General features: G+C 36.3%; 1 protein-coding gene across 9 annotated transcripts in view; it reads left to right on the top strand.

The window, feature by feature from the left end:
- The window catches only part of STPG2 (sperm tail PG-rich repeat containing 2), a 706,287-nt gene that overhangs the window by 420,998 nt on the left and 257,374 nt on the right, over nt 1-27,915 (top strand). For all 9 annotated transcript variants that reach the window (XM_063723541.1, XM_063723540.1, XM_054554207.2 and 6 more), the window contains one exon: nt 1,914-2,029. In XM_063723541.1, the coding sequence (XP_063579611.1) occupies nt 1,914-2,029 (116 nt within the window). The remainder of the gene's footprint in view (nt 1-1,913; nt 2,030-27,915) is intronic.

The raw sequence follows: 27,915 nt of genomic DNA, 5'->3' as shown, positions 1-27,915 counted from the left end.
GGTCGATGATATATTTTCCCTTACATAGTTTGTGTATGAATGTCTGTCAGTAAAGATGTTATGTATGTATATGTGCATTATTCCTCTGCACTATAAATATAAATTATATTATTCCAAAGTTGTGCATGCTATTGTTTTATACTAAGATGGCATTTGCAAAAACACTTTCCTTATCACTTGGTATAGCAAAACACATTAGCTTCCCACAAGGAACTTTAGATAGCTATATCTTAATTGAGCTAATATTAAAATGACTGGGCTAGAGCCTGGATGTCCTCCTTTATTTTAAATACCAACTTTTCACTTGATATATCAAAACACATTAGCTTCCCACAAGGAACTTTAGATACCTATGTCTTAATTGAGCTGATATTAGAATGATTGGGCTAGAGCCTAGATGTCCCTCTTTGTCTTAAATTTCGAAATGTCCTATATTAATGAAGCTAAAAACATTAAAAATGTTTCATACTAACCTATTAATTTAAAAATATTTTAGATTTTAAAGCATCAACAAGAATGTATTTGCCAAAGTAGGTAGATTGAATTGCATGCTTATTAGGGAAATATAGAGAAATTAATTTTGTATTTTATTAATATCATTATATCTACTCTTCTATTTCACTGTTTATATTTATTGTGAATATTCTGTGGCCAAAGGTTTTATTTTCTCTCCCCATACATTGCCTCTCTGATGCCCCCTAATCTAATTTCATTCACTACCATTCTTCTGAAATTATATTCCACATATTCTACAGTGTCCTTCCTAAGTCTTCTCTCCTCTTGAAACATTTGATATAGTAGACCTCTAACATTCTCTTGAAACACAAGGTTTGGCATGTGATAGACACTCAATATTATTGTTTAAAATATGAATGAAGAAAAAAAATTACCTCTCCCTATCTTCTCTCTGTGAAGTTGTACTAGCCAGGTTCCATTCACTAGACCACAGGTCCCGTATCCCTGGGCCAAGGACCTGTACCTGTCAATGGCCTGTTAGGAATCAGACTGCCCAGCAGGAGGTGAGCAGAGGGCAAGTGAGTATTACTGCCTGAGCTCCACCTCCTGTCAGATTAGCCTGACATTAGATTCTCTTAGGAGCTCGAACCCTATCCTGAACTGCACATGCAAGGGATCTTGGTTGTACACTCTTCACGAGAATCAAGAATCTGCCAGAATTTACTTTCTAAACTACCACTTTTCATGACTATTTAATCTAAAGCTTTTAAGACCTACCCATTGTCTATGAAAGTGGTTCTCAAAAGTTTTTAGAGATGTTGTGAATAAAAATAATTCAAACCTTTTCTGCTTGGGCTTTACCTACAAATTATCCTCTGGTCACTTCTGTAAGAATTTGGGGGCATTGAAGAATACAAGTTGGAACCCATTGGCTTAAGTACAAAAATCCTTAATTAGGATTAGGCCTTGTTTCATGCAAACCATCTGTTTACTACATTTGATTGCTCCATGTACATTCCATCTTTGCGTCTTGATTTCCGTAATGTTTACTGCCCAGAATGCTATTCAAGCACCTTTCTGCTTCTTTAAATCCCATTTGTATTTCCAAATGCAGCTCAAGCCCTAACTCCCCACTGAACATGTGAATGAATATTTAGGATATAAGAGTTAAGCATCTTCATTCATGATGTAAAAGTATATTGAGGGAGTACTGTTTTCTCTTTTTTGGAAATTATTGCTGTAATATATTTAATTATTAGGTAAACAGATGCCACTATCTTATGCTTATCATATTTCAAAGACATAAACCAAATGATTTTAAGCATTCAAAAACAATGGGTTCAAGACTGTTTCATGCTAATTTTATACATTAAGAGCACAAACCTAATATTCATATGACCAAAATTAATAATTTTAAAATATACTTTATCATAATTTTTACATTTGTTGTCTCTCAGGTCCTGCAGCATACAATCCTGTTTTAAGGAAATCTTGCCCCATACCCTTGTTTGTGAAAGCATCAAAGCGCTTTGAAGAGTCCAAAGAGATTACTCCAGGCCCAGCAACATATGAGGTTTGTCAATATTTCCTTCTTGTCAGTGACACAAGAATAGAATCAATTTCCAGAAAGTACTACAAATGTATATATTAAAGTCCTTTCCATATATTTTATTCACATTGCTGATTAATGAAAATATTCTGACTAAGGAGATTTTTGAAGATGTAGTCTGACATTTAAAAATAATTATTTAAGAATTTAAGAGTCATTTAAACAACTTTTCTATCTCTAAATATGCTTTGCGGTATTCATATATATAATTTATTTATATTCCTACAAATTTTAAAGTTCACTTGTTTACATACTTGTTTGTATTCATACATTGAAATCTCTTAGTATTTATTGAAATAATTATCAGAGAGCTCACAAGAAAGCCCTGTGGATCAAATAAAATTGTGTGTTGCTCTTTTATTTTCTTTTAATGAACATGGATGCTGTATTTAAGTTCATAATAAATAAAGGTGTCTTTTAAGCTATGGACCTTCTGATCATAACCTGAAAGATTTTAGAAACTGTGTTCACAATAGCCCTTTATTGCCCTTTAGAGAATTAGAATGAAATAGGTCCCCCATTCCTACCCTACTAACTATTGAAAGTAAAATATTTTATAGTGATTTGTAACAATTAATTTAAGAGTTAATTCTGAGTGCAAACCAAAATGAATGTTCTTTTTGGGGCTAATGACAAGTTTATTTATATTGAATACATGTTTTTCTCCTTACTTAAAATGTCACAATCTAAGGCCAGGCACAGTGTCTCATGCCTGTAATCCCAGCACTTTGGGAAGCTGAGGTGGGCAGATACTTGAGGTCAGGAGTTTGAGAGCAGCCTGGCCAACATGATGAAACCCTGTCTCTACTAAAAATATAAAAATAAGCCAGGCATGGTGCCATGCACCTGTAGCCCCAGCTACTCTGGAGGCTGGGGCAGGATAATCACTTGGATCTGGGAGGCAGAGGTTGCAGTGAGCCAAAATTGCACCACTGCACTCCAGCCTGGGCGACACAGCGAGACTCCTTCTCAAAAAAAAAAAAAAAAAGTAAGTAAATAAAAATAAAACGTCACAATCTAAATACTTTTCAGCATTCCATCAAAGGAGAAAATAAAACAAATGAAAATGAGTAATCAAAGAATTGTTATCTTGTTGGCTGTTGATTCCTCCAAAAGACAAAGACTAATGCCTGCTGGTTAAGCAAAGCTAATTTTATTAGACTTAACTTCAGAAAGGGAGAATCTCTTGAGAGTATCAGTACTATTTTCGAAGGTGGAAGTCAAGGGAAGGTATTTATATGGTTTTAGGATCTATGCTAGGTGACTTAAGCCAAGTCTTGTAAGTGGGGAACTGATTAGGACTGGGCAAAGTTTATGACGTTTGTTTACTTTAGATTGATGAGCATAGTGAGGGAAGGTCTTTAAGTATTGATTAATAAGGTACTGGTCTTGATAAGTTGGGTACTTTAGTTGTTCATAGTTTGATAATATTAAATCATATTACATCTTTAGTTGAGCAATTTCTCTCCTTTAAAAAACTCATTTTAATGGTATCCACAAATAATAAACGTCAGCCAATCTAATGGTATCCTTTTTCATTTTGCGATGCATTCTTCGTAAAGGATGTTCCCACTAGTCTTTCTAGTATTTAAGAAATTCTTGCTTTTTCTTTCTTAAGATTTTATAAGTTTAATATTATATTTTTATACTTTGTGATAGATGTTTATTATGCAAGATTATTTCCCATGTCAGAGAAAACATTTATGGGTTTTATATTGTTGTTTGTTAAGATATTCTTGAAATTTCAAACTATTACATCCTATATTTACTGAACTTCAGGGTAACTTTTCTGTTGAGAACTGAGTCTGTAATTTTTTTTTGTCTTCTCAATACCAATTTATTTCCTTGAATAATTAAAAACCTTTTTCAATAAATACTTTTTTCATAATTTTCCTTCTTTAAAGAAGTTACTTTTAAGTTGATGGGTTGGTGAATTACTAGGTCTCTTTATTATTAACTTGTTCTTTTATTTTAATTTGATACTCTCTCATGACTTTAATAAGTTTAAGTTGGTGACTCTTGAGAACATATTTGCCATAAACATTTTACTTTTTTTAATAGAAAAAGATAATTCTAGAAATGCATGATATTGATTTAGAATTGCAATTCAGTTATACTTGAAAATTACTTAACTGTATGATCTGCCATTGAGATAGTTATACATTTTTAATGTCTTATGTCCACAAAGGATCCCCAACTGTCCAATGCTGGTGGTCCATACAATTATATTTGCAAAAATCTGGAGGCTTCTTAAATTGTACACCCACATTTGTAATGTCTGCTTCTATTTTCATTTTTTTGTAAATTCTCTCTTGAGTTCCCCAGGTAGATTTAGTTCTCTCCCCATTTTTGATGGGTGGAGGAAGGTCAGAGTTGCTTTTGGAATATATCTTACTTTGCCCATCTTATTTCAATTACTAGCTAAGCTGTTTGTCTTTGCTCCTTTTAGTTATTGATATTTATTGGATTACTATCATTGACCTTTTTGAAGATCTAATAAAAGCTAGGGAGAAAATGTGTGTATACTCATAAAAAAATGTGCATACAATTTTAGAAAGTTTATTAATCTATACAAGTTCACTTATAATTTCAACTGAGAACTCTCAATATTACATTATGAGCTTCATGAAGGCAATGATTTATTTAATTGCATATTATTCAGCTTCCAACCACAGAATCTGGCACCTAATAGTATATTAATAAATGTTTATTGAATAAATTAGCAAAATGGAAAATCAGGATTTTCTTTTCATAAATCACTAATTTTTATCTAGACAAATTTTTCCTCATTGACTTAGTTCTCAGTGAAAAGAATATGTATATATTCTTTTAAAATAACAGTAAATTTTATTGATTCATTCACATTCTCTTGTTGAATCAGTCTCTTGACCAAAAAAAATTTTTTTAAGGTTTAGATAAGGCTTCAAATACAGTGATCGAGTCAAATATACTGATTTTTTATTTGCTTCAAATATACTGATTTTCTGAAATTTAAATTAGACAGTGACTATGTGAGAATATTTTAAAAAGCTAAATAGAAGAAACTTCAATGAATTTAACATTATAAAATCCTTTAAATATTAGAAAAGATTTAAATATATGTCTTAAAAAAGCAAAAATTCTGCTGAAATTAATTGAAGCTCAATAACACAATTCATTTTATGAGTATAATTTTTAATTTTTGCAGGTTACATAATTGCTTGAAAAATCTCAATTAGAGATTAGTTTCAGAGTGAATTTTTAATAGCAGAATTGGGTAGGACAATATAAGTGAGATAAAATATTAACATGTATAAATCCAGAACATGTTGAGAATTGGAATCACACTGTAGGTTTAGTTTATTACTTATTTTCAGTTATAAATTTAAAAATTGAGATTCTTATTATTACTATAGATTAACACCTTTTTGTTAAAGTCAACTGTATTTTAGAAAAACACTTATTTGGCTATGATTTTATAAACTAGAAGTTGATGCATGTGTATGATAGTACTAATTAATTCAATTGAGTCATTTACTTTCTATTACTTTGAAATTCTTTTGATGAAAATTGTGCACTTAGAAGTTTGAATTCAGACTTCACATCACATTTTAGATTGATAAATATCCCATGAATATGAAAATTTAGAAATGGCACAAGAGAACAATCTGTAGTGCAATTAGTTTCATTTAAACATCTATTCAAGTAGTACAGAAATTAACAAAGATATTTTTATGAAAAGAAAATTTTACTCAAATGAAAAAGTTATAAAGGAATTTATTTAGGAAATCCTTTTGTTAGCAGATTACCCACATGTCTAAAACCCTCATTCTGGGTAATTTTAAAGAAGGAATTAGTAGGTATTTTTTTTGTTTTTTAATTATGGGATAGAATAGTTTTATACTATAGAAATGAGAAAATGCATTAACATATATGTAATTTAATTATATTTTCACCAAAAATAGAAAAAAGTATTTTCTCTATTGCATATTCTCAGAAAAATAATGTTAAATGGCAGAAAGATATTTTATTGGGAGTATAGCAAGAGATCTTTAAAAAGCTTTCATTTTTTCTATTATTATGAATAGCCCTATAAAGATGGTTTTATACCTGATCTTTGTTCCTACCTTTGATTATTTCTTAAGAAAAAATTCTTAGAATCACTGGCAAACAATGCCTGCTTCCTATTTAAGCCTAATACCTCTAATTAGATGCTAGAAGTCATTTACTTCATCTGCTCAAAGAGTGGTGCCAGCCATATTTCCCTTTACTTCATTGGTTTGGATATTATAAGGCATTTAATACGTATCTGTAATTTTTTTAGAAATTATTTTTAGTATGGTAATCTTTTAATATCTTTTCGTATTTCTTAAATAATTATTGGTCAATTTATGTTGTTTTCTTTGCCAGGTGAATTTTTATAAATTTTATTTTTCAAAAAACCATTTGATTATGAAAAGTGGTAATATTTAAAAAAAAAACATTCCCATATTGCTTTAGTTGTGTTTTTGTCCCTTTCACATCATTAGCTTTAGATGAGTTGCACTTTCATATTTGTTTTTGCCATGTATGGAAGACATCAATCTTGGAATACCCTTTATGTCATTAGCTTAGAGTATACATTTAAGAGAGTAGAAAGTCAGACCAAAGTACTTGTATTTGAATTTCAACATAATCACTCATTTGCTGTATAGTAATGGTTACTAACTTATCTAAGAAATTTTACCATGTTTTGCATGCTTATTTGGTAAAATCTATTAAAAATTGTCTTTACTTTTAAAAATCATTTTGTTAGGCTTAGTGTTTCTTCATACCTAAGTTAATTTATTTAATGCCTTTGTATTTTCTTTTGGTTTGGATATGGTTTTTATTTTTGTCTTCGATTCTATGCTACCTTATATTTTTACTTTGGTATTAGGTTTGACACATCAATCTTTCTTTCCTTCCTTTCACTTATAATTTGGACTATCATCTTTATTATTCATCCAATTACTATTCAGAAGGCCCTTATTGATGCCCACCAGTCATAATATTTCTTTCTATTGCAGTTATTCTCACACTCTCATAGGTAACTCTTTCATACCTTCTGTGTTCTAAAATCTCTAGTACTTCCCCCCACCCTCCATCCTCTTATTTATTGAAATTATTTTCATTTTTTTGAGACAGGGTCTCACTCTGTTGCCCAGGTTGGAGTGCAGTGGTACAATCACAGTTCACTGCAGCTTTGACCTCCTAGGCTCAAGTAATTCTCCCACCTCAGCCTCCCAGGTAGCTGGAACTACAAGCACGCACCACCATACCTGGCTAATTGTTTGTATTTTTTGTAGAGTTGGGGTTTTGCCCTGTTGCCCAGGCTGGTCTTGGACTTCTGGAAGCAATCCAACTGCCTTTGCCTCCCAAAGTGCTGCGATTATAGGCATTAAGCCACTGCGCCCAGCTCTCTCATTCTCTTTTAGTTAATGCCTTCAGACATTTTACTTAACATTTCCACACAGTCCTATCAGCACATCACTTTCCCCAACAGCATTTCTACATATTTACTCCACTTGTCCTCCTGAAGTTGAACTGTCTTGCCTCCTACTTAAGCCTAATACCTTTAATTACCTGCTAGATCTCATTTGCTTCATCTGCTCAGTGATGTTGTACCAGCAATTTCTCCCTTTACTTCATTTTTTCCTCTCTGCCAAATCATTCATGTAAACATACAACCATTTTGCCTATCATCCCATCTAAAAATATCTCTCAGCCTCACTTTTTCTTAAATTAAATCCCTGTTTCTATATTTTCTTCTTTAAAAAGCTACTCAAAGTACTATCATACATTCATCATTTCCATTTTCTCTTTTCTTATTCTCTTTTAATTTGACACTTGTAAGGCTTTCTCCCCAACTACTCCACAGAAATGGCTCATCAATGACTTCCATAAATCTTTTGCCCAATCCTGTGGTAGATCCTGTGTTGAATCTCCTTATTTTACTTAGCCTAGAAGCAGCATTTAATATAGTGGATTATTCTTCTTGGAAATGTTCATCCTGCCCCAAGTTGGGTTTTCAGACTACCATTCTCTCTATGTCTGAGTTGGTTTTGGCTGCTTTAACAAACTAACAGAGACTGAGTGGTTTATAAACAACAAAAATTTATTTCTCATAGCTCTGAACACTGGAAAGTCCTAGATAAAATTTAGTGTTTTGTGAGGGCCTTCTTCCTGATTCACAGACAGCTGTCTTCTTGCTGTGTCCTCACATGGCAGAAGGGCAAAGGAACTCTCTTTTATAAGGGCCTAATTCCATTCACGAGGGCTCTACCTCAGGACCTAATCACCTACAAATGCCAACTTTCTAATACTATCACACTAGGGGTTAGGGTTTCAACATATGGATTGACAGTAAGTAGAGATGGAAACAAATTTTTTAGGGCATTAGTCTCTATATTGGTCCCTACAAGCTACTCACAGAGGATAAGGGGGTGCTGAGTATATGTGTGTAGTCCTCCGTTATCTGCTTTTTTCAGAAGGGCTACATTTCCTATGTTTTATATATTATATATGTTAGAAAAAGAGTTCCACTGCTTATGAATAAAAAGAAAAATTCAAAGCTACAGTTATAAGGAAAAGGTAGATTCACTGGATCAAGAGAAAATAGTATAAATCGCACTTTGATCACTTGATAGCTCAGATACAAGGATAAAAACTGCTATAAATGTAGTACAAACCTATACTGAAAAAAGCATGTATTACAGTACTTGATATACAGTGGGACCCTATGTTATAGTTATTATATATTATATATATTATATATGTTATTGTTACTGTTACCTTTGTTTCATGGCTATATTCATTTATTTCTAGTTTATAAATGTGATCCTAGTCTGGTATAGGCTCTGAGTCCAAAATGGAAAATCTCTATTCTCAACTATATAGCAATCTAGTAAGGAGAAACTATATATAAACATTTTAATTATAATAAAATAATTATTGTTTGTTAATAGGTGAAAGGTACCAATATGATAAAGAATTTCTGGGCTGGGTGCAATGGCTCATGCCTGTAATCCCAGCACTTTAAGAATTTCTGGGCTTGGTACAGCAGCTCACACCTGTAATCCTAGAACTTTGGGAGGCTGAGGTGGGCAGCTCACCTGAGGTCCAGAGTTCAAGACCAGCCTGGTCAACATGGTAAAACCCCATCTCGACTAAAGATACAAAAATTAGCAAGGTGTGGTGGTGTGCACCTGTTGTCCCAGCTGCTTAGGTGGCAGAGACATGAGAATCGCTTGAACTTGGGAGGTGGAGGTTGCAATGAAGCCGAGATAACACCACTGCACTCCAGCCTGGGTGACAGAGTGATACTCCTTCTCAGAAAAAAAAAAAAAAGAATTTCTAAGTTAGACAAAGGGAGTAAGACTTCAGAAAGTATTTTATATGAAATATAAAAGAGAATGGGAGTTTTTTACTTAGACAAGCCAATGGGACTTATTCTAGGCAAAGGAAACAGTATATGCAAAGTCAAAGAAGCACTGGAGAATAGAATATCCTTGTCAAGCTTATTGTTAGTATTACTAAAATATAAAATGAATAGAATGATATTAGATATGTAGATAGTATTAGATCACAAAGAGTATCAAAATATGCAGTTTTAATTTTCTCCTCTGAGACACCAAAGATTTCTGAGTAGAATTATAATGTTATATATTAATACAAATCAAGCAACATCCAGTGTTTTATTTTTTAATATTTTAAGATATTTTTTCCATATTTTTTCTTGATAAATTGCTTATAAGGAATGATAAAGCATGATTTAAATTGTATATGCTTTTTAATATTGAATGACAGTTTCTAAGTTTATTTCTAATGTTCATATTATCTTTGTAGAACATTTTCAATTGTAGCTATGAAATATATTTTAGAATGTGACCTAAACTTCTCCTTTTACAAACTCAGTTTTATACTGTAGTTTTAATGTTTATGGGACAGTATTTTATATTATTTGAAAATGTGATTTAAACTTTTGGTTTTAGAAATTGGTTTTGCACTTCAAATGTAAAGGTCATGGCACATTACTTAATACCCCAAAGTGAATGTTTAAAAGCTACCTGTCATTTGCCATTCTAAAAAGGTCTTTGACTCTCCATGGACTACAACCTTGCTTTAATTCTTTTTCTTCATTTCTTCTGACAGAACTCTTGATATTCCTTTGAACTTCCTAAGTCATTAAATTTTAGGAGACATATTATGTTCTGTCTAGGAAGATCTATTTTCAGCCTATGCTATTAGGCCTTGGGATATCTGTCAGAGGTATGATCTTCTCTGGGTTGTGTTGAGAGGAATCCAGACATATTATGTAAGTATTTCTTGTATGGGAATAGAGAAAGGTCTTTGTATCTTAAGGAGAGCTTTCAGCCCAGAAAGATCATTTGGATGATTATATGTTATGGATAATTTACATGGAGTTCATAAACTCTTTCATTGTGTGATGGTTAATACTGAGTGTCAACTTAATTGGATTGAAGGATACAGAGTATTCAAAATACTGATCCTGGGTGTGTCTGTTAGGGTGTTGCCAAAGGAGATTAACATTTGAGTCAGTGGGCTGGAAAAGGCAGACCCACCCTTAATCTGGGTGGGCACCATCTAATCAGCTGTCAGCACAGCTAGAATATAAAGCAGGCAGAAAAATGTGAAAGGGTAAGACCAGCCTAGCCTCACAGCCTGTATCTTTCTCTCATGCTGGATGCTTTTTGCCCTCAAACTTCAGACCCCAAGTTCTTCAGTTTTGGGACTCAGACTGGCTCTCCTTGCTCCTCAGTTTGCAGACAGCCTATTGTGGGACCTTGTGATCATGTAAGTTAATACTTAATAAATCCCCCTGTATATACATATATATATATGCACATATACACACACACAGACACACACAAATATACTGTGCTAATGTACTATATATATACTATAATATACTATATATACTAAATATAATAGCATATATAGTATATTATAGTGTATAGACTATATATAGTATATACTATATACTGTATATACTATATACTGTATATACTATATACTGTATATACTATATACTGTATATACTATATACTGTATATACTATATACTGTATATACTATATATATACTATATACTACTATATATAGTGTGTGTATGTATAGTATATATCATAATATATAGTATATATAATAGGATATATATATATATGTATACATATATATATATATATATATCCTATTAGTTCTGACCCTCTAGAGAACCCTGACTAATACAGATTTTGGTAACACAAGTGGTTCTAGAAGAACAATATTAAGGATCGAGTTCTTTTGCTGGTTTTGGGGTTCTGGAGTTGGCTGCTTAATACGATTAGATCCCAAAATGCTAAGACTCTACTTCTAATAATATGGAGAACACTGATAGTCCTTGGCATGAACTGTTTAGAGAGCTATGCAAAATAAATGCATTTGACACTCCTGATTCACTGCTCGTGAGAAGCAAGGAGTCTAGTCACTCTATACCTAATACTTTTGACCATATGTGGAGAACCAAGGAACATAATGAAGCTGGATGGTTGCTCCAAACTTCAGTGAACAAAGTAATGAAAGAAACAAAGAAATGAAAGAAAATGATGAATCTAAGGATTCTAACTCCCAGCTTCAGAAGCAGATACTGAGCCTCAAATCTGCTAAGATTGCCCTGAGTGAGAGTCTTACCTCCTGTAGAGAAAGACCTGAAATTGTGGAAAAATAGACACAAGCTCTTATCATGCAAGTGGCTGACGTGCAACAAAAGGTGCAGGCACAGCCTCACCAGGTGTCTACTGTTAATGTGAGGGCATTGATTGGAAAAGAATGGAACCCTACAACTTTGAATGGGGATGTGTGGGAGGATCCTGATGAAGCTGGGGACACTGAGCTTGTAAACTCTGATGAAGCTTTTTTGCCAGAACAAACAGCTTCACCATCCCCAGTAGTGGCAATATCTCCTTCTTGACCCATGCTGCCATCAGCCATTCCACCTTTGTCTGAGGAGATAAACCCTGCACTACCTGAGGCAACAGTGATTGCCTCTGGTGAGGCAGTTGCCAGGCAAGATAATGTTGATTCTCTTCAGGAGCCACCCCTAATGCCCCCATTTGCTTCTAAACCTATAACTAAAGTCCCAGGGGGTCCCTAGAGGTGAGGCTGAGGGTTTGACCCACGACAAGGTGTGTTACACTTGAAAAAACTGCTTGAATTTTTAACTTATATAAACAGAAATCTGGAGAACAGGCATGGGAATGGATATTAAGGGTGTGGGATAATGTTGGAAGGAACATAGAGTTGGATCAAGCTGAATTTATTTATTTGGGCCCACTAAGTGGGGACTCTGCATTTAATGTTGCAGCTCAGGGAGTTAAAAAAGGTTCTAATAGCTTATTTGCATGGTTAGCTGAAATATGGATTAAAAGATGGCCCACTGTAAGTGAGCTGGAAATGCATGGTATCCCTTGGTTTGATGTAGAGGAAGGGATCCAAATGCTTAGAGAGATTGGGAAGGTGGAATGGATTAGTCACTTTAGACCTACTCGTCCCAGCTGGGAGGATCCAGAAGACATCCCTTGAACAATGCGTTGTGAAACAGATTTGTGAGGGTAGCACCTGCATCTTTGAAGAGCTCTGTAATTGCTCTTCTCTGTATGTCACATCTAACAATGGGAACCACCGTCACTCAACTACAAAATTTAAATATAATGGGAGTAATTGGATCCCAAGGTGGCAGGGGCCAAGTGGTGGCACTCAACTGTCAAAGGCAGAGTGGATGTAGCTACTGTGATGGACAGCAGAGACAAAGCAGCAGTCAGAATAGTCTGACTTGTGTAGAGCTATGGGATTGGCTAATTAATCATGGTTTTCCTAGAAGTGAAATTGACAGGAAGCCTACTGCATTCCTACTTAATTTATATAAGCAGAAACCTTCTGGGTTGAATGGACAAAAGACTAATTTGAATTATAAAATCAGAATCACGGCCCCTCAATCAATTTCCAGACTTGAGCAGGTTTACAGACCCAGAACCCCTTGAATGATGGGGAGGCTGGGTCCCCTTGAGGTAGGACCCCACTACACTACCAACAATTTATGCTGTTAATCTTTTTTCCATCCTGCCCCATGGAGACCTCTGGTTAACTGTGCATTGGAGAAAGGGAAATTATCAGACATTTTGAGGACTACTGAACACTGGCTCTGAGCTGACATTGATTCCAGGGGATCCAATATGTCATCGTGGTCCTCCAGTTAAAGTAGAGGCTTATGGAGGTCAGATAATTAAAGGGGTTTTAGCTCAGGTCTGACTTACAGTGGGTCCAGTGGGTCCCTGGACTCATCTTGTGATCATTTTCCCAGTGCCAGGATGCATAACTGGCATAGACATACTTAGCAGCTGGCAGGACCCCAACGTTGGCTCCCTGAATGGTAGGGTGAGGGCTACTATAGTGGGAAAGGCCAAATAAAAGGCATTAAGAGCCGCCTCTACCTAGAAAAATGGTAAATCAAAAACAATATTGCATCCCTGGAGGGATTGCCGAGATTAGTGCCACTATCAAGGATATGAAAGATGCAGGGATGGTGATTCCCACCACATCCCCATTCACCTCTCCCATTTGGCCTGTGAGGAAGACAGATGGATCGTGGAGAATGACAGTGGATTCTTATAAGCTTAATCAAGTGGTGACTCCAATTTCAGCTGCTGTACCAAATGTGGTTTCATTGATTTGAGCAAATTAACACATTTCCTGGTACTTGCTATGCAGCCATTGACTCAGGAGATGCGTTTTTCTCCCTTCCTGTCCATAAGGCCCATCAGAAGCAATCTGGCTTTAGCTGGCAAAGCCAGCATTATACCTTTACAGTCCTACCTCAGGGGTATATCAACTTCTGGCTTTGTGTCATAATCTTATTTGGAGAAACCCTGATCACTTTTCACTTCCACAAGATATCACACTGGTCTATTACGCTGAAGACATTATGCTGATTAGATCCAGTGAGCAAGAAGTAGGAAACACACTGGACTTATTGGTGAGACACTTGCATGCCAGAAAATGGAAATAAATCCAACTAAAATTCAGGGACCTTCTCCCTCAGTAAAATTTCTAGGGGTCCAGTGGTGTGGGGCCTGTTGAGATATTCCTTCTAAGGTGAAGTATAAGTTGCTGCATTTGACCCCTTCTACAACCAAGAAAGTGGCAGAATGCCTACTGGGCCTATTGGGATTTTGGAGACAACACATTCCTCATTTGTGTGTATTGCTCTGGCCCATTTGTCGAGTGACCCAAAAGGCTGTTATTTTGGAGTGGAGTCCAGTACAGGAGAAGGCTCTGTAACAGGTCCAGGCTACTGTACAAGCTGCTCTGCCACTGGGGCCATATGACTCAGCAGATCCAATTGGTTGTGGTATCAGTGGCAGATAGGGATGGTGACTGGAGCCTTTGGCAGTCCCCCATAGGTGAATCCCAGCGGAGGCCTCTAGGATTTTGAAGCAAGGCCCTGCCATCTGTGGATAACTACTCTCCTTTTGAGAGACAGCTCTTGGCCTGTTACTGGGCTTTGGTGGAAACTGAACGTTTGACTATGGGTCATCAAGTCACCACATGACCTCAACTGCCTATCATTAACTGGGTGCTTTCTGACCCATCTATCCATAAAGTGGGTCATGCACAGCAGCATTCCCTCATCAAATGAAAGTGGCATATAAGTGATCAGGCTCAAGCAGGTCCTGAAAGCCCAAGTAAGTTACATGAGGAAGTGCTCAAATGCCCATGGTTTCCACTGATGCCACACTGCCTCATCTCCTCCAGCCTGCACCGATGGCCTCATGGGGAGTTCCTTATGATTAGTTGACAGAGAAAGAGAAGACTAGGGCCTGGTTCATAGATGGTTGTGCATCATAAGCAGGCACCACCCAAAAGTGAACAGCTGCAGCACTACAGCCTCTTTCTAGGACATCCTTGAAGGACAGCAGTGAAGGGAACTCTTCTCAGTGGGCAGAACTTTGAGCAGTGCACCTGGTTATGCACTTTGCATGGAAGGAGAAATGGCCAGATGTGTGATTATATACTCATTCATGGACTGTAACCAATGGTTTGGCTGGATGGTCAGGGACTTGGAAGAAGCATAAGAAAATTGGTGATAAAGAAATTTAGGGAAGAGGTATGTGGATAGACCTCTCTGAGTGGTCAAAAATTGTGAAGATATTTGTATCCCATGTGAGTGCTCACCAATGGGTGACCTCAACAGAGGATCATTTTAGTAATCAATTGGATAGTATGACCCATTCTGTGGACACCACTCAGCCTCTTTCCCCAGCCACCTCAGTTATTGCCCAATGGGCCCATGAACAAAGTGGCCATGGTGGCAGTGATGGAGGTTATGCATGGCCTCAACAACATGGATTTCCACTCACCAAGGCAGACCTGGCTCCAGCCACTGTCGAGTGCCCAATTTGCCAGCAGCAGAGACTGACACTGAGCCCTCAGTATAGCCACTGTCCTCAGGGTGATCAGCCAACTACCTGGTGGCGGGTTGATTGTATTGGACCTCTTCTGAAAGGGCAGATGTTTGTCTTCACTGTAATAGACATTTACTCTGGATATGTGTTTGCCTATCTTGTATGCAATGCTTCTGCCAAGACTATCATCAGTGGACTCACAGAACACCTTATCCACTGTCATGGTATTCCACACAGCATTGCCTCTGACCAAGGCACTCACTTTATGGCTAAAGAAGTGTGGCAGTGGGCTCATGCTCATGGAATTCACTAGTCTTACCATGTTCCCCATCATCCTGAAGCAGCTGGATTGATAGAATAGTGGAATGGCCTTTTGAAGTCACAATTACAATGCCAACTAGGTGACAATACTTTGCCGGGCTCTGGCAAAGTATTCCAGAAGGCCATGAATGCTGTGAATCAGCCTCCAATATATGGTATTGTTTCTCCCATAGCCAGGGTTCATGGGGCCAGGAATCAAGGGGTGGAAGTGGAAGTGGCATCACTCATCATCAACCTTAGTGATCCACTAGCAACATTTTTGCTTCCTGTTCTCATGGCATTACATTTTGCTAGCCTAGAGGTCTTAGTTCCAGAGGGAAGAATGCTGCCACCAGGAGACACAACAATGAATCCATTAAATTGGAAGTTAAGATTGCCACCTGGACACTTTGTGCTCCTCCTACCTTTAAGTCAACAGGCTAAGAATGGAGTTACAGTGTTCACTGGGGTTATTGACACAGATTATCAAGATGAAATCAGTCTACTACTCCACAACGGTGGTAAGGAAGAGTATGGATGGAATACAGGAGATCCATTAGGGCATCTCTTAGTATTGCCATGCCCTGTGATTAAGCTTAATGGGAAACTCCAACAGTTCTGCCAATCCAGGCAGAAATACAAATGGCCCAGACCCTTTAGGAATGAAGGTTTGAGTCACTCCACCAAGAAAATAACCACAACCTGCTGAGGTTCTTGCTGAAGGCAAAGGGATACTGCTGAGACAAAATCGGTCATGGAGACCCTAACCCAGTGGTACTAGAGGAATTAAAGATACACACAAAGAAATATAGAGTGTGGAGTGGGAAATCAGGGGGCTGACAGCCTTCAGAGCTGAGAGCCATGAACAGAGTTTTACCCATGTATTTATTGACAGTAAGCCAGTGATAAGCATTGTTTCTATAGATTATAGATTAACTAAAAGCATTCCTCACGAGAAAAAAAGGGATGAGCCGAAACAAAGGGATGGGTTCTGGCTAGTTATTTGCAGCAGGAACATGTCCTTAAGGCACAGATCACTCATGCAATTGCTTGTGGTTTAGGAACGCCTTAAGTGGTTTTCCACCCTGGGTGGGCCAGGTGTTACTTGCCCTCATTTTGGTAAACTAACAGCCTTCAGTGTGGGTGTCATAGCCATCACGAGCATATCACAGTGCTGCAGGGATTTTGTTTATGGCCAGTTTTGTGGCCAGTTTATAGCCAGATTTGGGGGCCTGTTCCCAACAAGTTCCCCCTTTTTGTTTTTGCAAGAAAATAAAAGCAAAGTCGGCTTTATCACAGTGAGCTACTTCTCACAGGAATCGGGATCCGCATCTGCAGACTACACAAAGACAAACAACACAGATTAAAAGCACAATCAGCATTGAAATCACAGAGACTCCAAGTGTTTTTATCCATTGTAATGGGTTACTAGCTGCTAATCCATCTGCAGCTCCTTCAAGCACTCTAGTTCCTGGCATTAAGGTCAGGGGTGCCTGGGATGCTTTTAATATTTGTTCTTTTAATTTTGCAACATCCAAAGACAAGTTTGTAGAGTGTCCTTTTAGATGCTTTTTAATTCTTTCCCAAATTTTGATCTTATTAAGAGCCATTAATAGTTATCACAAATCCTTATATTTAGCTCCCACAGCGGGCCATGTTATTTGAGGTTGAGGTGCCACTATACCACCATGTTTCCAGATAATAGGAACTCTTGCTGTACTTCTTACGATTTCTACCATCTGACCATTTTGTTTAGACCAGCTGAACATAGTGTGGCTGTGGCATGCAGACTGAGAGGTGCAATTCAAGCTAAACATTCCCTTAGGGGACCAATCAATAATGATTCCATAGGAATCCTTGCACAGCACCTCTGCCTGTTCTGCAATGCAATCTTCCCAAACAAGTGTGTTCATTTTTTCTGGCCAGGTCCAATCCTATTTACAAATGGTTTTTTGAGAGTGGTATGCCTCAATTATAGGAGCAGAAAATTGATTTTTTTGATTATGGGCATTCTTGCAGGAGAAGATGGTATTACATTGTGGGTTTGATTTGGATTTCCCTGATAATTAGTGATGTTGAACATTATTTAATGTCTGTTGGCTATTTGTATTTGTATATCTTCTCTTGAGAATTGTCTACTCTTGTCCTTTGCCCACTTTTTGATGGGATTGTTTTCTTTTGTCTTGCTGACTTGTTTTAAGTTCCTTGTAGATTCTGAATACTAGTCCATTGTCAGATGTATAGATTGGGAAGATTTTCTGCCACTCTGTGGGTTGTGTGTTTACTCTGCTGATTATTTCTTTTGCTGTGTAGAAACTTTTTAGTTTAATTAAGTCTCATCTATTTATCTCTATTTTTATTGTGTTTGCTTTTCTGTTCTTGGTCGTGAAGTCTTGGCCTAAGCCAGTGTCTAAAAGGGTTTTTCCAATGCTATCTTCTGGAATTTGTATGGTTTCAGGTCTTAGACTCAAGACTTTGATCCATTTTGAGTTTATTTTTCTATAAGGTAAGAGATGAAGATTCAGTTTTCTTCTGTGTGTGGCTTGCCAATTTATTACAGGACCATTTGTTGAATAGGGTGACCTCTCCACACTTTATGTTTTTGTTTGCTTTGTCAAAGATCAATTGACTGTAAGTATTTGGCTCTATTTCTGGGTTCTCAATTATGTTTCATTTGTCTGTGTGCCTATTTTTATGCCAGTAACATGCTGTTTTGGTGACTATGGCCTTATAGTATAGTTTGAAGTTGGGTAATGTAATGCCTCCAGATTTGTTCTCTTTGCTTAGTCTTGCTTTGGCAATGTGGGCTCTTTTTTTGGTTTCATATGAAATTTAGGATTTTTTTTCTAGTTCTATAAAGAATGATGGAGTCTCCACTCACAATGCAGTTTGATGGGAACTGCATTGAATTTGTAGATTGCTTTGGCAGTGTGGTCATTTTCACAATGTTGGTTCTATGTATCTGTGGGCATGGAATGTGTTTCCATTTGTGATGTCTTTGATTACTTTCAGCAGTGTTTCATAGTTTTCCTTGCAGAAGTCTTTCACTTCCTTGGTTTGGTTAGATATATTCCTAAGTAGTTTCTTTTTTTTTTTTTCCATCTATTTTAAAAGGGGTTGTGTTCTTGATTTGACTCAGCTTGATCAGTGTTGGTGTCTAGCAGACTACTGATTTGTGTACACTAATGTAGTATCCTGAAACTTTGCTTAATTCATTTTTCAGTTCTAGGAGCTTTTTGGATGAATTTTTAGGGTTTTCTAGGTATACTGTCATATCATCAGCGAACAGCAACAATTTGACTTCCTCTTTACCAGTTTGGATGAAGAAATAAATTTCCTACTCTTATCTAATTACTCTGACTAGGACTTCCAGCACTATGTTGAATAGAAGTGGTGAAAGTGCTCATCCTTGTCTTGTTCCAGTTCTCAGGAAGAATGCTTACAACTTTTCCCCATTCAGTATAATGTTGGCTGTGGGTTTGTCATAAATGGCTTTTATTACCTTAAGGTATGTTCCTTCTATGCCGATTTTGCTGAGTGTTTTAATCATAAAGGGATGCTGGATTTTGTCAAGTGATTTTCTGTATCTATTGAGATGATCATCTGATTTTTGTTTTTAATTCTGTTTATGTGGTATATCACACATATTGACTTGCAGATATTAAACCATTCCTGCATCCCTGATATGAAACCCACTTGATCATGGTGGATTATCTTTTTTATATGCTTTTGGGTTTGGCTAGCTAGTATTTATTTTATTTTTTTTTTTTGAGGATTTTTGTGTCTATGTTCATCAGGGACACAGGTCTATAGTTTTCTTTTTTTTGTTATGTCCTTTCATGGTTTTGTTATTAGGATGACATTGGCTTCATGGAATGATTTAGGAAGGATTCCCTCTTTCTCTGTCTTTTGCAATAGTGTCAATAAGATTGGTACTAATTCTTATTTGAATGTCTCATAGAATTCAGCTGTGAATCTGTCTGCCTCTGGACTTTTTTTGTTGCTAACTTTTTTTTTTTTTTGGTGACAGAGTCTTGCTCTGTCACCCAGGCTGAAGTACAGTGACACAATCTCGGCTCACTGCAAGCTCTGCCTCCCGGGTTCACGCCATTCTCCTGCCTCAGCCTCCCAAGTAGCTGGGACTACAGGCGCCCGCCACCACACCTGGCTAACTTTTTGTATTTTTTTTTTAATAGAGACGGGTTTCACCGTGTTATCCAGGATGGTATATTTCTCCTGACCTCATGATCCGCCTGCCTCGGCCTCCCAAAGTGCTGGGATTACAGGCGTGAGCCACCGCGCCCGGCCTGTTGGTAACTTTCAAGTACCATTTTAATCTCGCCGCTTGTTACTGATCTGTTCACCATTTCCGTTTTTTTTTTTTTTTTCTGTTTTAATCTAGGAGGGTCTTATATTTCCAGGAATTTATCCGTGTCCTCTTTATGCATGTAAAGTTGTTCATAGCAGCCTTGAATGATTTTTTTGTATTTCTGTAGTATTGGCTGTAATGTCTCCCATTTCATTTCTAATTGAGCTTATTTGGATCCTCTCTCTTCTTGATTAATCTCACCAATGGTTTATCAATTATATTTATCTTTTCAAAGAACTGGCCTTTTGTTTGATTTATCTTTTGTTTTTAGTTTGTTTGTTTCAGTTTCATTCAGTTCTGCTCTAATTTTGTTCTTTCGTTTCTTCTGCTGGCTTTGGGTTTTGTTTGTTCTTACTTCTCTAGTTCCTTGAGGTGTGACCTTAGATTGTCTATTTGTGTCTTTAAGACTTTTTGATGTAGGCGTTTGATGCTATGAACTTCCTTTTCAGCACCACTTTTGCTGTATCCCAGATGTTTTGATAGGTTGTGTCACTATTATCATTCAGTTCAGAGTCTTTTAATTTCCGTCTTGATTTCATTGTTGACTCAATGATCATTCAGGAGCAGGTTATTTAATTTCCATATATTTGCATGGTTTTGAGGGTTGCTTTTGGAATGTATTTCCAATTTTGTTCCACTGTTGTCTGAGAGAGTACTTGCTATAATTTGATTTTCTTGAATTTTTTTGAAACTTGTTTTGTATTCTATCATATGGTCTGTCTTTGAGAATGTTCCATGTGCTGATGAATAGAATGTATATTTTGCAATTGTTGGGTAGAATGTTGTATAAATATCTGTTAAGTTCATTTGATGTATGGTACAGTTTAAGTCCATCTGTCTTGATGACCTGTCTAGTGCTGTCAGTGGAGTATTGAAGTCTCCCACTATTATTGTATTGCCATCTATCTCATTTCTTGGTCTAGTAGTAATTGTTTTATAAATTTAGGAGCTCCAGTGTTAGTGCATATATATTTAGGATTGTGACATTTTCCTTTTAGAGTAGTCCTTTTATCATTATACAATTTCAGTATATGTCTTTTTTAACTGTGTTTCTTTAAGGTTTGTTTTGTCTGATATAAGAATAGCTATTCCTGCTTGTTTTGGTGTTGATTTGCATGGAATACCTTTTTCTACCCTTTTACCTTAAGTTTATGTGAGTCCTTATACTCACAAGCAGATACTTGGTTGGTGAATTCTTATTCATTCTGCCATTCTGTATCTTTTAAGTGGAGCATTTAGGCCATTTACATTCAATGTTAGTATTGACATGTGAGGTACTATTCTATTCATCATGCTATTTATTGTCTGAATACCTTTCTTTTTTTTATCATTGTTATTGTTTTATTGGTTATGTGAGATTTATGCTTTAAGGAAATTCTATTTTGGTGTATTTTAAGTTATTTCAAGGTTTAGAACTCCTTGTATCAGTTCTTATAGTGCTGCTTAGTAGTGGCAAATTCTCTCAGCATCTGTTTGTCCGAAAAAGATTGTATCTTTCCTTCATTTATGAAGCTTAGTTTCACTGGATACAAAATTCTTGGCTGATAATTGTTTTGTTTAAGGAGGCTACAGATAGGACACCAATCCCTCCTCGCTTGTAGGATTTCTGCTTAGAAATCTCCTGTTAATATGATAGGTTTTCCTTTTTAGGTTACCTGATGCTTTTGCCTCACAGCTCTTTAAATTTTTACTTTTGTCTTGACTTTAGATAACCTGATGAACTATGTGCCTAGGCAATGATCATTTTGCAATAAATTTCCTAGATGTTCTTTTAACTTCTTGTAGTTGAGTGTCTAGATCTCTAGCAAGGCTGCAGAAGATTTCCTTGATTATTCCCTCAAATATCTTTTCTAAACTTTTAGATTTCTCTTCTTCCTCAGGAATACTAATTATTGTTAGATTTGGTTGTTTAACATAATCCCAAACTTCTTGGAGGCTTTGTACATTTTTTTAAATTAATTTTTTCTTTGTCATTTTTAGATTGGGTTAATTTGAAAGCCTTGTCTTTGAATGCCTGAATTTCTTTCTTTTTCTTATTTGATTCTGTTGCTGAGACTTTCCAGTGCATTTTGCAATTCTCTATGTGTGTCCTTCATTTCCAGAAGCTGTGATTGGTTTTTATTTATGCTATTTCACTTAAGGTTTTTTTTTTTTTTTCATATCCTGTATCATGATTTCTTTAAGCTGGGCTTCCCCTTTCTCTGATGCCTTCTTGATTAGCTTAATGGTCAACTTTCTGAATTCTTTTTCTGGCAATTCAGAAATTTCATCTTGGTTTTGATCCACTGCTGGTGAGCTAGTGTGATCTTTTGGGAGTGTTAAAGAACCTTGTTTTGTCATATTACTGGAGTTGTTTTTCTGGTTCCTTCTCATTTTGGTAGACTATATCAGAGGGAAAATCTGGGACTTGAGGGCTGCTGTTCAGATTGTCTTTTTGTCCCATAGGGTGCTCCTTTCATGCAGTGCTCTTTCCTTTCCCCAGGGATGGGGCTTTCCGAGAGCATGTTATTTCTCTTCTGGATCTAGCCACACAGTCAAGCTACCAAGCTCTGGGCTGGTAATGGGGATGTCTGCAAAGAGTCTTGTGATATGATTCATCTTCATGTCTGTCAGCCATGGATAGCAACACCTACTCCCAGTGGAGGTAGCCAGGAAGTGAAGTGGACACAGGCAGGGTCCTTAAACCTTGTTAGGTGGACTGGTTTTGTATCATTTTGCCTCCAGCCAGGAGTTGGTGATTTCAAGAGCATATCAGCTTTGGTTGTATAGGGAGGATTCAAGCTTGCCCTAGGGTTAGGTGGTGGCTAGGGCCATAGAACTTTCAAGGGATTAAGTCTTTTTCTTGTGCTACCAGGGCAGGTAGAGAAAGATCATCAGGTGGGGACAGGGTTAGGTGTGGCTGAGCTTAGACTCTCCTTGGGCAGGGCTTGCTGGGTCTGCTGTGAGAAGTGGAGTTGTGTTTCCCAGTACAATAGAGTTATGTTCCCAGGGGGATTATGGCTGCCTCTGCTACATCATACAGGTCACCAAGGAAGTGGGGGAAAGCCAACAGCCACAGGCCTCATCCAGCTCCCACACAGCCTGTACCCTGAAAGGCTGGTATTACTTTCATCATGCCCCCACACAGCACAGTTGATTTCCAGGCAGCCAGTGAACGGGGCTTAAAACTTGCCCCAGGCTGTAAAACTCCCACCTGAGAAAGCAAACTGACTTACTGTCCCATGGGACAGTTCCTCAGCTGTCCCATGGAGCCTGCAGTGGCAATCCATCTCCTTCAAAGGGTCTGTGGATTCTCTCGGTTTTCCTGATATCTTCCTGTAGTAGTTCTTGGAGAAAAAGTTCATAATGTAGGTTTCCACATGCTGCTCTGTCCATCCAAGTGGGAGCTGCAAGTTAGTCCTGCTTCCTAACTGCCATTTCAAAAGTCACACTAATTACGTTCTTACAGGATATTGACACTCGGGTGCAATAATGTTTCATCTTCATGGATTCTGTCATTGATACTGACCTAGTCATTTCTGAGAGGATTGATTCAACCTGTTTAAGTGCATGGTTAACAATTCTACTCTTGAAGAACAGTGGATATGGCAACAAAATAATATGTTCTTCTGCTCACAGTTTTTCAGTCCCAAGTTTTGCTATTTGCCTTTCTCTTTCTTTCTTTTTTTAACGCAGCTTTCTTTCTTAGCTTTAGAGGAAGTTGAAAGAAAGAAATATCAGTGGAATCATGTAAATTAACAGCCACAGATCTAAACGAATACCGCCTATATTCAACCAGCGTTGCTTAAACAAGCTTGAACACCTAAACTCTCTCTGTCTCCCGAGTGAGCTGTTTGCTAGATATGTTATGGAGAGAGATGTTAGGTGATTGCTTTTCTCAGTACTGGTTAAGAATATTGGACCTTGGAGCAGATTGTCCCTATCAGTTTGTATAATCATTATACATCAGGAATGGTCCTCGGTTTATATACATAGGACCTATTGCCTACTCTTGGTGGTACTATATTAGTACTGATTTGCCCATATAGATTTCTGGTTTTGCCCTGAGGACTAAAAGTGTCTACCTTCTGGCTACCTCCTGTTGTCAGTGGCCTACAGTTTTGTAACATAGTTCATGTTGTGTCCTGGAAAACATTAATTTCTTGATAATTGACTCTGATATGATAGCTTGAACTTAATTATCATGAGTCTGAAATATATAAATCATTTTGAGTAGCTGTTGTCAGTAAAATGTAAAAAAAAAATCAATTACTCTAATTTACTGAGAAAAAAGATGATGACAGTTTTCACCTTGTAAAAGTAAAGTGCTACTTTTGTATCTTTAATTATTGGAAGCTGTATTTAAAAAGTGCTGGCCTAGATAAAGTGATATTGCTTCAGTAACTGCTTTATTGATTTAAATATGCTTAAAGTGTAAAATTAGTTTTCAGTCCCCTGAACTCTGAAATATTAGTGAGGAGTTTAGAGAAATTATTTCCAATTATAATACAAAAGAAAAATGGAAAATTCCTTTTGAGTATGATTTTATGCAACATAAAATTATGGTGAGAGAAGATATATATTGTTTTAGAGATTTCTATGCTTGTAAAATTTTAAGGTAAAAAAATTGACAATCTTAATTATCTTTCTAATTTGTTTTTATGAAAACTGAAGAATTTTCAAGTTAAGACTTCCTTTTGAGAGACTTGTGTCTTAAATAGTACTAAATGATTAAAAACTAAATATGGTTCTTAAAGGTTATTATGAACAGTTTATTTAGAACATTTCTACAATTAGAATTATGATATCATTCATTCTCTTTATTGTGCCTTGTGTTATTATTAAATTTTCATTAACATTTGTTTTCTTCCAAAGAGGAGAAAAAACTTTTCTAGCAAATGCACTATTTAATAGTCATATAAAATGTCAATCGATTTCCCTATTTGAAAGTTAGTAGTAATTGTTTTTGTATACAAAATCGCAAGTATCACAATCCTGATCAATTATTGCAACATTTTCCCCTTGTAATTAAGATAAACTGTTAAGAGAGAGTAAGAGAGAGAGAAGTAAATCTCCTAAATATACTTCCTGTATATATGACAGTTTTAAATATCACTTTTATCTACATGTGACACATGCTGCTTTATATTTAGTCAAAATATTTATTTTGTTTATTATAAAAAATAAACAGCAAAATATTTACTATGTTTATTAGTTTCTTGATGAGAAGGAAGATAAGGATAAATAGCTTTTTATAAATACAAAAAGTTTTACATCATTTCTTTTAAAACCTTAAGTGCTTTGCTCTCAGTCTTGTATTATTTTCTTTTTTGTGTCCAAAAAGTTGACTAGACAAGTAAAACCACCTCAGACAGCACATTCAGTTGTATGTAAAGGTTATTTAGCCTCTTTTGTGAGAAAGTATAGTGCTCAGTACTGAAGTAACAAATAGGGTTTAAAATTATTTTATTTCTATAGCAGAAAATAGGTTAGTTGCAAAGATTAGTGTTTTAGTTTATTTTTAAATTAATTTCTAAAAATGCTATGTATATATCTTTCTGATCTCTTTCCAGAGTGAAGGAAAGACCTTAAATTGGTAGATTTATTATACCAGAAAATAATTTTTTAATTATTATTTGGTGAATGAATACATTTGCTGTCAGTTTATCCTGTAATAGTAAATCTTTATTTTCATCATTATTCTATAAGATTCTTACTATATTCATTTCTGTACATCCACTAATTTCATTTGACTGCTGAAAGATCAGAGAAATATGTGACCTGAACTTTTGACATAATCTGATACCTATTGGACATAAGTAAGACCTAAGATCTTATTAAAAACTTTGGCATGTGGATCACAAGGTCAGGAGATTGAGACCATCCTGGCTAACATGGTGAAACCCCATCTCTACTAAAAATACAAAAAAATTAGCTGGGCATGGTGGCGGGTGCGTGTAGTCCCAGCTACTCGGGAGGCTGAGGCAGGAGAATGGTGTGAACCCGGGAGGTGGAGCTTCCAGTGAGCCGAGATTGCACCACTGTACTCCAGCCTCGGTGATAGAGCCAGACTCTGTCTCAAAACAAAACAAAACAAAAAAACCTTGGCATCATTGTCATTTTCAAAAAACTCTGAATTGTTTTCTTAAGAATCTAATGTTTTTGTATTTATACATTTATTTTCTTTAATGTGAATTTGCCCTAATTGAACTTTATTATATTTAAGATATTTGATGAATATTTATAATTCCACCTATATATAGGCTACTCAATAACTTGGTAGAAGTAGTACATTTAAAAAAAGCAGATTTTCAGATTTCTTAATTTTCTAGCTAAACTCACTTTTAGAAATTTACTAGGTTTTCATCATTTGGGTTTTAAATAAATATTTGTTCAAACTATATCCTAGTGTTTGAATAAATGTTAAAAGTTAAACTCAGAAGTACTGGATATTAAGATTGAACAACTTCTTGGTTATATACATTTATGAAGATTGTGTTTAAGTCATAAAATTTGGGAGTTTAAGGATACTTAATTTTATCCTTTAATATACTCTCTAATTTTATTCTTTTATTGAACATATATGGCATGCAGAAGACTAAACTAGCACTGTAAAGGAAGTGCTACCAAAAATTAATTTAGAACATATACAGGTTCTTTTCCTTTTATGTTATATATAAATTATAATATATTCTGAAGTTCCCTTTTTAGTTCTAATTTTGTCCAGCTAATTTTTTAAGAAGTAAATTCATCCTCAAATCTCTCTCATTTCACACAGTCAGGTGGAATAAAAAGGCTGAGAATCTTAAGATTCAATGCATGGAGCTGGGTGTGGTGGCTCATGCCTGTAATCCCAGCACTTTGGGAGGCCAAGGCTGGTGGATCACCTGGGGTCAGGAGTTCAAGACCAGCTTGGCCAATGTGGTGAAACCCTGTCTCTACTAAAAATACAAAAATTAGCTGGGCGTGTTGGCATGCGCCTGTAATCCCAGCTACTCTGGAAGCTGAGACAGGAGACTTGCTTGAACCCAGGAGGCAGAGGGTGCAGTGAGCCGAGGTTGCAGTGAGATGAGATTGCACTACTGCACTCCAGCCTAGGTGACAGAGTAAGACTCTGTCTCAAAAAAAAGAAAAAAAAAAAAATTCAGTGCATACACTTTTACTTATTCTATTCGTTCTGAACTTAAATCAGAGAGCTTATTAAAATGTTAGGGCCGGGCACGGTGGCTCACGCCTGTAATCCCAGCACTTTGGGAGGCTGAGGTGGGTGGATCACGAGGTCGGGAGATCGAGACGATCCTGGCTAACACAGTGAAACCCCATTTCTACTAAGAAAAATAAAATAAAAAAAAAAATTAGCCAGGTATGGTGGCCAGTGCCTGTAGTCCCAGCTACTCAGGAGGCTGAGGCAGGAGAATGGCGTGAACCCGGGAGGCGGAGCTTGCGGTGAGCCTAGATCGCGCCACTGCACTCCAGCCTGGGCGACAGAGCGAGACTTTGTCTCAAAAAAAAAAAAAATAAAATAAAAATAATAATAATGATAATAAAATAAAATAAAATAAAATGTTAGCTATGTCATTTGAGAGAAAATGAAAATTTACTCTTGGGAAATTAGTTATAAAAAATAATAATTTTAGAGAAAATGTAAATATTAATTCATAACACTAAGTGCAGTGGATTTACTACCCTGATATGTTTTATCAAATGGGGTTTCAGAATCCTTAGCTAATGAAAAAATGATTT

Source organism: Pongo abelii, chromosome 3, assembly GCF_028885655.2.
Source record: "Pongo abelii isolate AG06213 chromosome 3, NHGRI_mPonAbe1-v2.0_pri, whole genome shotgun sequence".
Classification (NCBI taxonomy): Eukaryota; Metazoa; Chordata; class Mammalia; order Primates; family Hominidae; genus Pongo; species Pongo abelii.
The sequence above is the reverse complement of the archived record's forward strand: the minus strand, read 5'-3'. Positions and strand labels throughout refer to the sequence as shown.